We start from the raw sequence: 13,766 nt of genomic DNA, 5'->3' as shown, positions 1-13,766 counted from the left end.
TTTACAATTCGATTTCGCACATCAATTCTAATATTGTATACTAGACGAAAGTAGGTTAGCCCAGGACCTCGTTAGTTAAGGGCTATTCGAGCACGATATTTTACGACAGTTCGAATAATATGAGCTGTTGTTCATCCATATTGTTGACGGTGCATCGATTCAAATTCGATATCAATAATCTCGGAGAACTGCTACGATGCACGTCACGTACGGGTCGAACGTTTATGAATAGATCACTGGGCCGCGGTTCAAAAACATCGATAAATCGTTTCAGTCGAAAAAGGAGCCCAGTGGGGTTCGGTGCAACATGATTCCAGAATATTGATTGCGTGTTAATTTCTGATGAAATCGATAACTTTTAAACACAAAGTTACATTGTTTCGTTGAAATTAGTAGAATCAAACGTCTCATAAAAAATAAAGTCGATTACGATAACGATCGATTGTTATTTATCGAAGAGCATTATATAGTATTATCATGATTGAATTGCATTGATTCAATGGAAATAGTAGAAAATCTATAAAAGATGCGAAAATCAAAACATATTTCCATCGGTATTTAGTCAAAATTAATTTAGTTTATTATATCAAAATAAATAATTTAACTAATAATATTAAGTCTATATATGAAGTTTCGATTTTTCAAATACCAACAAAACTAACAATACCGGTTTGTATAAAACCGAGATTAGATTTCCCTTTTTATTTCGTTTTTCTCGATTTGTTGCTGAAATGAGTAAAATAAATTCATTTTTATTCTAGAAATATTACCATTGTTCGATTTTTACGAACTGATTCTAATGCACAATATTTTCGAACATAACTACCATCTGAAAAAGTATAAGCTAAAAAAAAAAGTATGAAACATAATTCATTATAAAACATTCAATAATGTTTTGCTAAGAAATTAAATAAATTGTCAAAAGTTTTGACAATTAATGTTAACAATTAATATTAGAATGTATATCGGATTTTAATTGTATAGTTTTCAAATCGACTTGTCTTTTAGGAAACACTCGTTTGAACAATAAAAGTTTTTTATTTTTGTACGACGATAAACAATTAAATGATACTAAACCTCCAAATAACTAATGTCACTAGTATAATAATATCATAAAAATCACAAGGCATTTAATTATACCTGTCTGTTTTATTGTTATTCACAAATTTTAAAGTAATGATTGTTGCCATATTGAAAAAATTAATTATTAAAAACTGCTTTTTAAATAACAACACGTTACGAATGCACTGCGTAACTTCGAGGACGAGAGAGGTATTTTTTATTTTAAATATTGTTTATATAATATATACCCGGGAGACTGGAATTCGATTTTCCGGTTTACGGGTAGTGTCCTAAATAATGTAATTTGTTTTCACCATTACAAATCATATGAAAAAAAGTTTAAGCATACACATCCAATTTTCAATTTCCTAAAAGGGTTTTTTTTTTTTTAAATCGGCCATAGATTTCTTTTACGTAAATATTAAACATGTATTTAAAACAATACCCGTACGAGCACATGCCTTACTAGCGGTTCGTATTGCAATGTAACGGTGTTGACCGGTCTTTAGAACGACGGACCACAAATCTACGGTATGCTCATGACGAAACGTTTGAATTTTCAGAACTCGGTGGTGTCAACAATGAGCGCGACGACGATCGTTGTTGCGACGCTTTTGGCGGTCGCCGGTTGCCAACAACCGCAGCCGCTGAACGCCGATCCGATCGTCGGGCAAACGGGACCGGCAGGATTCATGCCGATGAACGACGAACGTCGCGCGCCCGAAACCTCGAACCTCGAAACGTCGTCCGTGCAAAGCAGAGATTATTCGGGTGGCTCGGACTTTTACGGATACAACTATCCACCCAGTTACGGACCACCCAGTTCCAGTTACGGGTCACAAGGTATTTACACGAAAAAATAAATAAATAAATTTTAAAAAATGAGACAGTACGATGTAAAAACCGAACGCACCATAAGTACGGTAACGCGCGACACGTAAACTACCGCACAAGCACTCGTACAATACGTATAGAGGCTGATAAGTTTTCTTTGGTGATGAAAAAATAAAATTAGTTATTAAATTACTGTCCAAATCATCTGTACAGAATCGTATGCTCGAGACCACGAGAAAATTATCAATCGAAGATCGTCACCACGTGCGCGTAGTGAGTCCTGTAACGTAAACCCTAACAAAATGTTCATGTTCTATTCTTTTTTTTAATGTGTAACGTACATAATGCGTTCCCGTCGAGTTTACAAAACGAATATTTTATTTAAATATGCTTCATTTCAATACATGCTTTCTTTTTCCAACCGACTAATTGAAAACGTCAAGTTTTATACTGATACTTATCGACGAACTGTTGGTGGACCATCAAAGAACAGACCAAGAAATGTAAGATTAAACCGTTTCTTGAAAATTCGCATGGTACAAAATCGAGTCATTGAAATAACATAAATTTAAAACTACATCATTTCTCTAGTTTTGACGGGTTAGGTTAGGTTTTTTTTACGGACCACAGAAAGTCTGAAGTAATGGCTATATGGTAAAGTGTATGGCCTTCACGGCATTATATTGTTTCAATACAAGTATATCATAGTTGTACAGCACACGAACCATATTTGTTTCATTATAACGTGTTCGTGAACGGTCTTTAGTTTCAGAGTTGTGTAGTATTAGGGAAATTACTGAGGTTAAGCCATCGAAAGAAAATCGTAACAAAATGATGCATTTACAGAGATGAAAATGAGCGAAAGCAAAATAAGTACGAATTAATTACAATGATTCATTGTATTAACAAAATTGTCCGTGTGTGCCAGAAATATTGAGCCACCTAATGACGTTTGCGTCGGTACAGTTATAATAGGTAGTTATTATACGTATATTATTATCAAAGCTCATAACTTATAGCCCTAAAAAAATTAGGTATAAGCTCTATAATATGCTCTTAAGAATATTCGTATAAGCGGTTAAATATGCACTAAAAATACAAAAATATGCAAAAATAAATATAATACAAATAAAAATATAATTTAAACCAAAAGAAGAAGAATTAGTTGATTAACATGAATTAATTACAAATATAAAATTTAATATTACCATAATTACTTGTTATTATTAAAAAAAAATGTTTTAAGCCCAACAGAACTGAAAAAAACTTAAAAAGCAAAATAGCAAATAACAATTTTCTAAATATGCAAGAATTAGTCTGCAAAATAAAAAAAGCAAAATAGCACTTATACTTTAAAATATGCAAAAATATGCAACATAAAATGTTGTATTTAAATTCTTAGTTATCTTAAACAAATGTATAGCTTACATAGGTTAGGTTTATTATACATTTTTTTTTCTTACACTCTTATGTTTTACTCGTTTCTGTATTCGTTTTTCTCGGATGAAGTGATGTGTGTATACGTGTGTCGAGTAATTAGAGTGATATTGTGAAATTGAATAGAATGATGGATCGCGGGGAGGAAAAAAACAAAACCGACCTAGAACAAACAAGATGAAAACAAATGATTTTTTTTTCTATTTGTACCTACATATTGTTTACAAGTACTTAAATGCATATATGTATATAATATGTATATTTTAAGAGATACTGCACATACGCTGCTTTCACTGTGATTGATTGAGAATAACAAAACAAAAAAAAAAAAAAAAAAAATTATATACAAATTAATTAGTATACCGATTCACAGGAGGGAAAGTTTTAATTATGCTGTTATTATTATTATTATTATTATTTTTTTTTGTTTTACTCAAACATTTTTATTTAATTTCTTATTTTGAATAAACAATAACTATATTAAAAAAACCAGACAAACCATCGTTAGTACGAGTTAATGAATCCATACCGCAGCAAGCCATTGATTCGTGGTGTGGCCCATACACCGGTATAGTTGTCTAGAGCGGATGACCTATAAAGATGTGTAACAATACTTCACATTCAAATGTCCAAACATTGTTTATGAATAACTGCATAACTGTTTAAATATAATTATTTTGCTGAATAAAATCTACTGACAGTTTCGATTCGACGTAAAATATACCTGCGGGCTGTACTAGATTAGTATAAATTAAAACATAATATTTAATAGAATATATTAATCAATATAAAATAAAAATTCGAAAATATTTCTTTATTTATTTTTTCAAAAATGTATTACCATTAATTAAACAATCGATGTTTATAAAATTATTACATACTAAATATTTCTTAAATTGTATATTCATAAAGTTTATTAAGTAATACGTACAATTAAAATAATACAAAAACAAATTTATGTTAAATAGAAAATTATAATTTTTATAGTTCTCTTTTAAATTCCCTCCTTTTATTGCACAATATCTAATCATTTTTTTTCAATTAGTTTTCTTTCTCGATGGATCTTAAAATACAGCGTTCTTTGAAATGTTTTTTTTTTTTTTATTATAAAACTAAAAATATAATTTATTATAAAAATATAAACTGTTATTTTAACTGAAATATTTTAATGATTTGTAGATATATCTTTCGGGGACTCGTCTGGACCGGGCGATAATCCGTCTAGTTCATATTCAAGTCCCGGTTACAGTTCTTCGTACTATTCTGGGTATGGAGATGAAACGAAAAAACGAAAACCAAGCTATGCAACGCCTTACTATCCACGTAAGTAAAGTTTATAAATTTGTAAAACGGTCAAAATAAAAAATGTAATGATGTCAGAATCGTGTTATAATATGCGAGTATTCCATTAACAATGTAATCGCATAAATAACTAACAAAAAATGACAAAACGTAAACTCGAATGAGAAATCTATAGCAAGTCATACTTCAAATATTAAAGTAACGGATAAGTTTATCATTTAAATTAAATAGGTCGTATAAATATTATAATTTCATAATTAATTTTAATATAACCCGTAAGATACCTAATCGTTTGTTGCTAATAAAAAAATGGTTAAACATTGGTCATAAAAAATCAATCATTTTTTAAATCTATTTCGATGATTTTCAACAAAGAAAATATTTTATATTTATGTATACCACATCTTTCATTCAGTTGCAGTATTATACTCACAAATTTGAGATCATTTATAAACTGTATCTAAATATAATATTTGTATAGACCTAAAAGGTCCATTGGTCATTATAATGATCATAAATCACCAACCTTTGGGACGTCAAAGAAAAAAAATTATGTGTTTTTACACATATAATAAATCTATAACAATTTTTTTTTTCATTTTCAACAAAAGACATTTGACCTATTATTCTTTTGATAAAATAACGGCGTTACTAAATAGTTCTAAAAATTATTCTCTTGCTGTTATTGATTTTTTTTTCTTATTATAAAAAATGCAGGAAAATTCTTGAAAAAATGGAAATCAAATTATTTCATCCATATAATACAATATCAAAGTGAAATATTTTTTAACAATAAATGTATTGCTTTCTCGATCCATAATTATCTTATAAAATTAGTCATAATTTTCACAACTATTAGGATCCAAAAAAAGAATTTTGTTATTTAATTATAAGTCCCATACAGTTGTTTATTTTAAGAGGGTTGAAATTGGACCGTTTTTAAGGGGTTGAGTATAGGCAATATGTTATATTCATTGGGAATTGCTGTATGAGTATGTGTGAGTAGTAACTGATCATTAGTGTGCATGAGTTTCCCGAACGTGTAATTATTACGTTTTATCAGTAAACAGTTCAACAATAATTTTATTACCTTCACAGCGCGCATTGTATCTTTGTCCAGTATTTACAATTGCTGTAACCACTGTTATATTTATGCACATCGACGAAGAATGGTTACATTCGGTTGTTATGATTTCTAAATTTTTACGCATCGTACACTTAAAAAATAAATTTGGAATAAAAACCATTTTTTTTTAATTTATTAAAGTAAGATGTTTAAATAAGCAGTCAAAAAGTGGATAGTTGATTTTCTGAATCGAATCAAATAAACGATTTATATCAGTGGCTCTCAACCTGGGGGGCCCACCCCCTAGGGAGGCGTCACAAAATTTCAGGGGGGGGCGTGAAAATGTTGAAAAAAAAAACACGAAAAATGAAAACGCCATTTTCTACGCCGTGCTTGCCGCTGTGTTCGATTTTTTTTTTTATGCAAATAAATTAATTTAATATTAAAAAAACTTGATTGAATTTGTATTCTTAATAATCAAATAACCAATATTAAAACAGGGACTGGTACTCCGGCTCTCAATTATTTTATTAAATGGTTCGAGTTCCGGTATTATAGGGTTCTAAATAAAAATTTTTAAAATGTATTCCGTAGTATTTTTTGATACATATTTAAAAATTACATATATTATATAATATATTACGTTACCAGTATAATGGCATTACTAAGTAATATGGCATAATATACTCGTATAAAAATAAATGTCTCAAAATGTCTCTCTTCAACTAATTTATATATATATATCGCAATAAGTTTCTTTTAATAGCTATATAGTAATGTATAATATTATAGTATTATAATATAGCCTAAAAATAGTATTTAATAATATGAGAAAATATGCAAAATAAAATTTCATTTTTGAATTCATTATGTTATTATTCAAATTTGAATCTATAATAATAAATAATAATAATTTATTTGGCCAAAAACAGAGTTTGTAAATTTTGAAAAATAGTAATATGTACAAATTAAATTAAGTTTTAACTATACATAATAGGGTATGTTGCCCAATTCACCACTGAGATAACCCTCGTATTGGTGAAATTGGTGTATTAACCTTTTTAGCCTTTAGTCGACCATTTATAAGCACATAATATTAAAAATTAAAATTAAAAATGAAATTTTTAAAAAACTTATATCTCAGTAATTTATTTATGCTTTGAAATTTTAAGAATAAAAACATAATTAATAATGTTTTTTACATCCGATATTTTCTATTTTATATTGAAGGTTCCGATTCAGTTCTGATTCTTTGAATAGGTATGAAAAAATATGGTTCTGATTCCCAATATTTTAAGGGTTGGTTCTTGGGTTCCAGAACCGGTTCTTTTGGATTCGATTCCAGCCCCTTCATTAAAGTATAGCTTACATATAAATATTAAGCATACATTAATCTTAGAGTAGTGAGGAGGTGGGGCGTGAACTCATAAAATAATTTTAAAGGGGGTGTGGACTATTTGAAATATATTGTCCATAAGTTTTGCTTGCAATTATTATAAAAAGAATCGAGCGTAAGTCAATTAAAAATTTTTTACGAGCATCTTAATTTTCAATTTTTACGAGTCTAAATTCACATCCGTATTACACTCTATGACCGAGGCCCACTCCACCCCTACTGTAAGTTATTACAGCAGAACGAGTTCCCAATTTTTACTTTTGACCACCAAAAGCACCAACTAGATTCACTTTGTTACCAGAAACCACTCTGGGTCTTTAAAATTGAAGCACTTTTACTGTCCCAAAACATGATGACAGGCACACTTAAAAAAAAAAATATACACATATACTCCTTTACTGAATAATATTTTATTAGCAACTGTGTATCATTATTATTATTCTACTGTTATAATATTACCGTTGACTCCTAAAACTATACATTTTTGATAAAATACAGAACAAAATCGCATATTTAATTTCACCGGTACAGCAATTAGGTATTAGTAAGTAGGTACTCGTTAAACCGGATGAATACTAAACGGTTAAGCATATTTTATGGCTAACTATTTAAAATCCGTATAGTTCATTGAGTTTATATAAATATTTATCGATTAATCTAATCCGATTATGGATACACTAACAATAGTGTTGGTGTAGTTCAGCGCTCTTTATCGTTATTCAACACGTAATCTCCGTATAGACTCAGACCCGACAGATTATGTATACTGTATAGGGGGGGAGGAAACAGTGTTAAAAAAATTGCACTCACGTATAAGTTGAGTGATTCTCTTGGCTATAGGAGAAATTTGAAATTCAAATAAACATTAGTGTTTTATTTTTTATTATTTTTTTTTTTATTTACGGTAGATAAGCGATCTCCGCTATCATCTTTCATTGCACCTGTGATATGATTGAATTATATATGGCGTGCCAAGAGTTTGACGTTATATTGTTAAGCATTTCTCACGTCGAGAGAAACAGGAGAAAAAGAAACCGAGAAATAAACGTACACGGAATCACGACTTTCATTTTGCGTGACCGTCAAGAAAATAATAATAAAATACACGTGCAGTGTTTCTCACTTCAGCATAAACGCACGCAAGTTCGCTTGTTCGCAATTAATACTGTTTCACCGTTCGCAAAGTTCGCAACGATTCGATCAACCGACCATGTCGCTTTGTGTGCAGAGCTTATTCTGAAGCGCAGTTGGACTTATTTTTGCGTAATTGATTTTTATGATTTATTGCCCCACATTAATAAAACGAAAAATAATAGTTGTTCCTATAGGTATTAATGTGTTAGGTGTTTTTGCAATAAGAAAATTGTTTTATAAAGTAGCCGTACAATATCGGTTTTCAATCGGTGGTATAGTGTTCGAATTACAGAACTGCAACGAACACTATACACTGATGTTTACAACCGATGGAAAACACCGTATATGCAAATGGAATATGAAAACTGAGTAGTTTAACATTTTCTCCGTGTTCGATGTTAAGATTTGAGAAACTAAAAGGTGTGTATCGTATTCGGTGTTCGAACTAATATCGTACAGTTTTACATATAACACATACGTACTTTTTATTTATCATACATTTTTATAGTCTTATTTCTTCTTAATAGATTAAATTTTAAATTATTCCTTCTAAATGTTGAAAATGTTATTATTTGTAACTATAATTTGATATTATATTTCAAGATCATAGTTCTATTTTAATAGACAAAATGCGTAGTTGAAAATGATCTTTCGAATAAGTACTGATTGGATGTATTACTAGTTCCGACAATTCGTTATTAACGCCGGATCCTATGTATGCGCGCGCGACGGACGTTTCGTTTTCGATTAACCGTATTTGGCGCGGTAATATTTAATCGACTGCGACGTACCGTTTAAGCAGTAGTGGCTCGTAATAAATATTCTGGGGAGACTTGAATCATTTAACATAAACTCCATACAACAACGAACAAGAAAAACCATTTTAGTGGAAAGTGAATTATACTTAATACCTAATTTAATATTCAGTTAATACTTAAACTTAACTTAATATAACATTTTTTTATAAACTTATTCGATTCTTCGATATTTTTCATCTGCTAACTTGTAGACGTACAGCGACTAATGACGATGGCACGGTGGCACGGAAATTATTGTCGTGAATCCAGTTTCAATCAGGGACTAGAACCCATAGGTTTTTTTTGGCTCTGATTTCGGTTTCGGTTTTTTAAAAGAGTAAGGGTTCTATAGTAGGCTCTCTCAGTGGCCGTACTATAGAACCGGTTAATTTTGGTTAATTCTGATTATTAGAGATTTATTAAAATATAATATGAAATTATTTATTTATTCTTGTTTAAATTGTAATTGTTTCATTTTATGAAAATATAAGGTATTACGAATAGTTAAAAAAAATAATTATAAATATATTAAATATATATATATTATATCAGCCTATTATATTTCTTTGAGTTAGGTTGAGTTATTTTATTCCAATTAATAGTTAGAGACGTATTTAGAGTTTTGACGCCCCATGTATAGTTTTATTATCACCCCTATACGTATACGTATACGATTTTCAATTATCTACGAATTTTACGCGATCAACTTTTGATAATATTATCATGAAAATAAAAATCGCCATATGGTCACTGCGCAAAATCTTAAAACATTAAAATATATTAATTAACATAAAAAAAAATAATAATAATAATAATATTACAAATTTACTTATTATATGCATTACACTATTACAGTTTACAATACAAAATGATTTGACTTTTATTTTTCTGAACCGACAAATGGACAAACAAAACAGTCATTACCATAGTTTTACTATTATAAATAACTGACCTAAATTAACCCTTTTATAATTAAGGTTACGGTTACGGTTTTTCATTTTTGGAAATAAAGGTTCCGGTTTCAGTAACGGTTCCTAAATTTTAAAGGTTAACCAGTTCCAGTACCGGTTTTTTTCAGTTAAGGTTCTGGTCCCTGGTTTCAATAGTGTCTATAATACGCGGCTTTCTCTCCCCAGTTATTAATTTATAATAACAAACAAAGATAACGATATAACATATTTTCAAATAAATATTTCTATACATTTTTATTTTCAAATAGATATTATTATTTAAAAGTAGTGGTTTTTTTTTAAGGGGAGACGCAGGCTCAAAGTCTCCCCTAACGAGCAACCCCTGCGTTTAAGACGATACTACAGGGTTGCCCATTGTATGCGTTGTTTTACCACGCACACTGTCTACGCATTCGTTTTCCCTCAAAGGCGTTTTGTTTTCGCTCTCGGTACGGCGACGCGTGCATGTGTTACCTATGTATGCATTTTTTGCTCGTTAGCTTTTCTGTGATCAAACTTTCCGTTTCAGTCGGATGTCAAACAAAAGAAAGAAAAAAACAAAATTAACTCTAAACACCCAAAGAGTTTAATGTTCTCGTTTATTTCCGGAAAATAAAAAGAAAATGTTTACTTCGGCGTATATGTTAAAAACACGTTTGCTTGGAAATTAATTCGCTAATTTTGGGTTTAAAAATGTAGTTTTAGTCAATGAATGGGATATATTATTTTACGCAAAGACTATTGTTTTTTATATTTTAATCATTTAAATATTGTTAGAAATATTATCTATGTAATGATTTATATGTTTAATAATAGTTCGTGTTTAAAACATTAACCACAAAATTATTTTATTTTCCACATTTTAAGTATATATTTGAAGTATAATAGTTGAAAATTGTTTTTGATAAGATTTGACGTTTGTAACGAATGTATTACCTAATGCAATACCACTGTAATAATCAAACTTATCGACAAAAACAGTGTTCATATTATGTGGCAACGTATTTTACGTTCCGAGAAATTATCCTATGTCTGAGATGCTAAGCGACGAAGGAAAAACATACTAGGTCATCGTATCTAACCGTTATTCGTTTTCATGGTTTTTTTTTCTACTTTTAAAAAATCTCTTACTGATGGATGACAGAAAAGGATCATGCGTGCAGGGCTTATCGAGTCGCATAATGTAGTTTTATGTGCACATTGACGGATATAACAATGTGCAGATTCGCATCAGTCCCTGCAAATAATGATACGGTATAAGTCGGAATGACAGCCAGTGCATTCCTAACTGTCAATAACGTCCTAGGGTAATAACATTTGACCCCTATTGACTCCCTTTACTCCTCCAATTTTTTTTTTTTTTTTTTGTAAAATTGCCTTCACATTTTTAGCGTTTAATTTACCTCATTCCTTAAATATATTTAAAATTTAACAATTAAGGTATCTAATTATTTATTATTTTTATTATTATTATTATTATTATTATTATTATTATTACTATAGTCATATTTATTTTGTTTTGAAGTTATTTCAATATTGACATTTCGTTATTTTGGTCAAATTATAGAAAAATTATTTTTTTAACAAAACTATAAACAAAAACGATAAAAAATGTTTGTATTCATAAATTACATATAATTATGAGTTATACATAATATATTAACATAAGCACTCAGGGTAAATTACCTTTTATATTTATAAAATAATATAATAACAATAAATAATAATAATATTATAATTTTATAACACAGATATAATATTTCAATATTTAAACATTATGTATAAAACTCTTTTAGATTAAGTATAGGAATTTATCCTTATGTTAAGTTTTGCAAACTTTCCAACCAAATTACGTTCTGTGTTTTTGAATAGGTATTGTGTGTATTTAATTACCGTGATAAGTGAGGTTTTTTTACAGAAATATCCGAATTTTTTCTAACTCTATTATTAGAAATGGGTAAAATTGATAATGAGTTGATTATAACATAATATACACATATTTATTATATATTTGGATAATATTATAATAATATTAATTAATAATGAATATTATTAAAGATTCAGATATTATAGCATTTGTTAATTGTTATAGAATACGGATAAAAATAATAAATTGAGATATAAATTTGTTTTATACACAAATGACTCTTAGGTTAGGTTCACATGGACGCGCGTACACGCACGTCGGTTGATCGCGCGTATTTAGATATACGGATCTCAAAATCATCGATCACATGGCGTGCGATCAACGCGCGTGTACGCGCGTCAACCGCGATAACGACGCAAGTTTCTATTTCCGCGCGAACACGCGCGTGACACCGCGGATTGAAATATCATGTATTAGGATAGGTTCACATGGACGCGCGTACACGCGCGTTAGCACGCCACAGAACGCGCGTATAACCGTTCAGATGGCTGCGTGTCACGCGCGTTGTACAGGAATGTTCTAGTCAAAAACTATACTACTTTGTATAGTTTAAATTGTCATGAAGAATGAATGTGATAGATGCTGTGTGTTTATTGCCCGTCCACCGAAGGATGAGAAGATGCAGACAAATGACGGAAAGGAAATATTGGGTTCATCCTATTTTGAAAACAAGGCTTTCTTTCAGTCTTAGATTATTATTCCATTATATTTAGTGCTACATTATATCCTAAACTAATAGAGCACCATGATAAATTTTTCAATTACTTTAAAATGTCCATTCAATCATTTGATGACCTATTGGAGATAATTAAAGACTCCTTAGAAGCTGATGACAATGTCCCAGATGGCAGGTCTTTTTTTTATTTCATTAATTAACATATCTATTTCAATTTCCACATTTAAAATAACACTTGTTTTCAAAAACTATAGATGAAAATTCGATCGTTCGCATCGAAACGCGCGTGTCAATTGAACGGTCCAATAAAATAATAAAATAATAAAATAAAATGAAATTTTATTTTAATTTTTTTTTGTATATTTAAGTATTTCAGAATTTTAGTATCATTTTCGAAGTTTTGGTACTATTATTGGATAGTACACATAATAATACAATGCTTTATTTAGAATTTACCATAAATATTATTTATATTGACTAAAAAATAGTACCTATTAATTTATGTATAAAAATAAAAATTCTCAAATTTTTGTTTCTTTGTCACAACTTTTATAAATTATTATAACAGAAGGTCATTTTAATTTTTTTTTATAAATGTATTAATTCATTAAATTATTTTATAGATAATAATTAAAAAAATAAAATAAACTGTCAGTAAAATACAATACATTTTATTACACTTTGATTTACATTTCTTTTCTTTTTATTTATATTTTTAAAGTATAAAAATATAAAAAGTAATAGAAGTATAAGTATTTTTGGTCATATTATAGTGCGTATTTCAGTACTTTTCAATTATATGAAATTCGAACCCTGGTTATTATGATTCACAGTTAATATTCATCAAAGTATAAAGTCAAATCAATGTACTATGGTACTCGATACCTACTACCCATACAATACCTACAAAGTCATAATTTGAGATCATCAATTATTATTATTAATTTATCAACAATATTCTATCCTACGGTAATATTTATACATGCAGTCATGTAACACATTATTTACATAGTTTCATATTTAATGATACATGTTTTACAATTTTTTAAGTACTCAGATATTTCAGTATAAAATAAAAATGAATACTTGCCTATCTAAAATAAAAAATCTAGTTTTTTTATTATCATTAATTTTTATGACGCCCCCTGAATTCATAATACTTTGTACACCCTAGAGCACCCTAGG

The 13,766-nt window shown here is 29.1% G+C and overlaps 1 protein-coding gene across 1 annotated transcript in view; it reads left to right on the top strand.

The window, feature by feature from the left end:
- The window catches only part of LOC112680184, a 45,371-nt gene that overhangs the window by 7,399 nt on the left and 24,206 nt on the right, over positions 1–13,766 (top strand). Inside the window, exons 2-3 of the mRNA XM_025550209.1 lie at positions 1,626–1,905; positions 4,513–4,656. Coding sequence (XP_025405994.1) covers positions 1,644–1,905; positions 4,513–4,656 — 406 coding nt within the window. The 5' untranslated portion in view covers positions 1,626–1,643. The remainder of the gene's footprint in view (positions 1–1,625; positions 1,906–4,512; positions 4,657–13,766) is intronic.

The sequence above is a fragment of the Sipha flava genome, unplaced genomic scaffold (assembly GCF_003268045.1).
Source record: "Sipha flava isolate LNK unplaced genomic scaffold, YSA_version1 174_pilon_pilon, whole genome shotgun sequence".
Taxonomy (NCBI): domain Eukaryota; kingdom Metazoa; phylum Arthropoda; class Insecta; order Hemiptera; family Aphididae; genus Sipha; species Sipha flava.
Note: the sequence above shows the minus strand (reverse complement) of the source record. Positions and strands in the feature narration are given on the sequence as shown.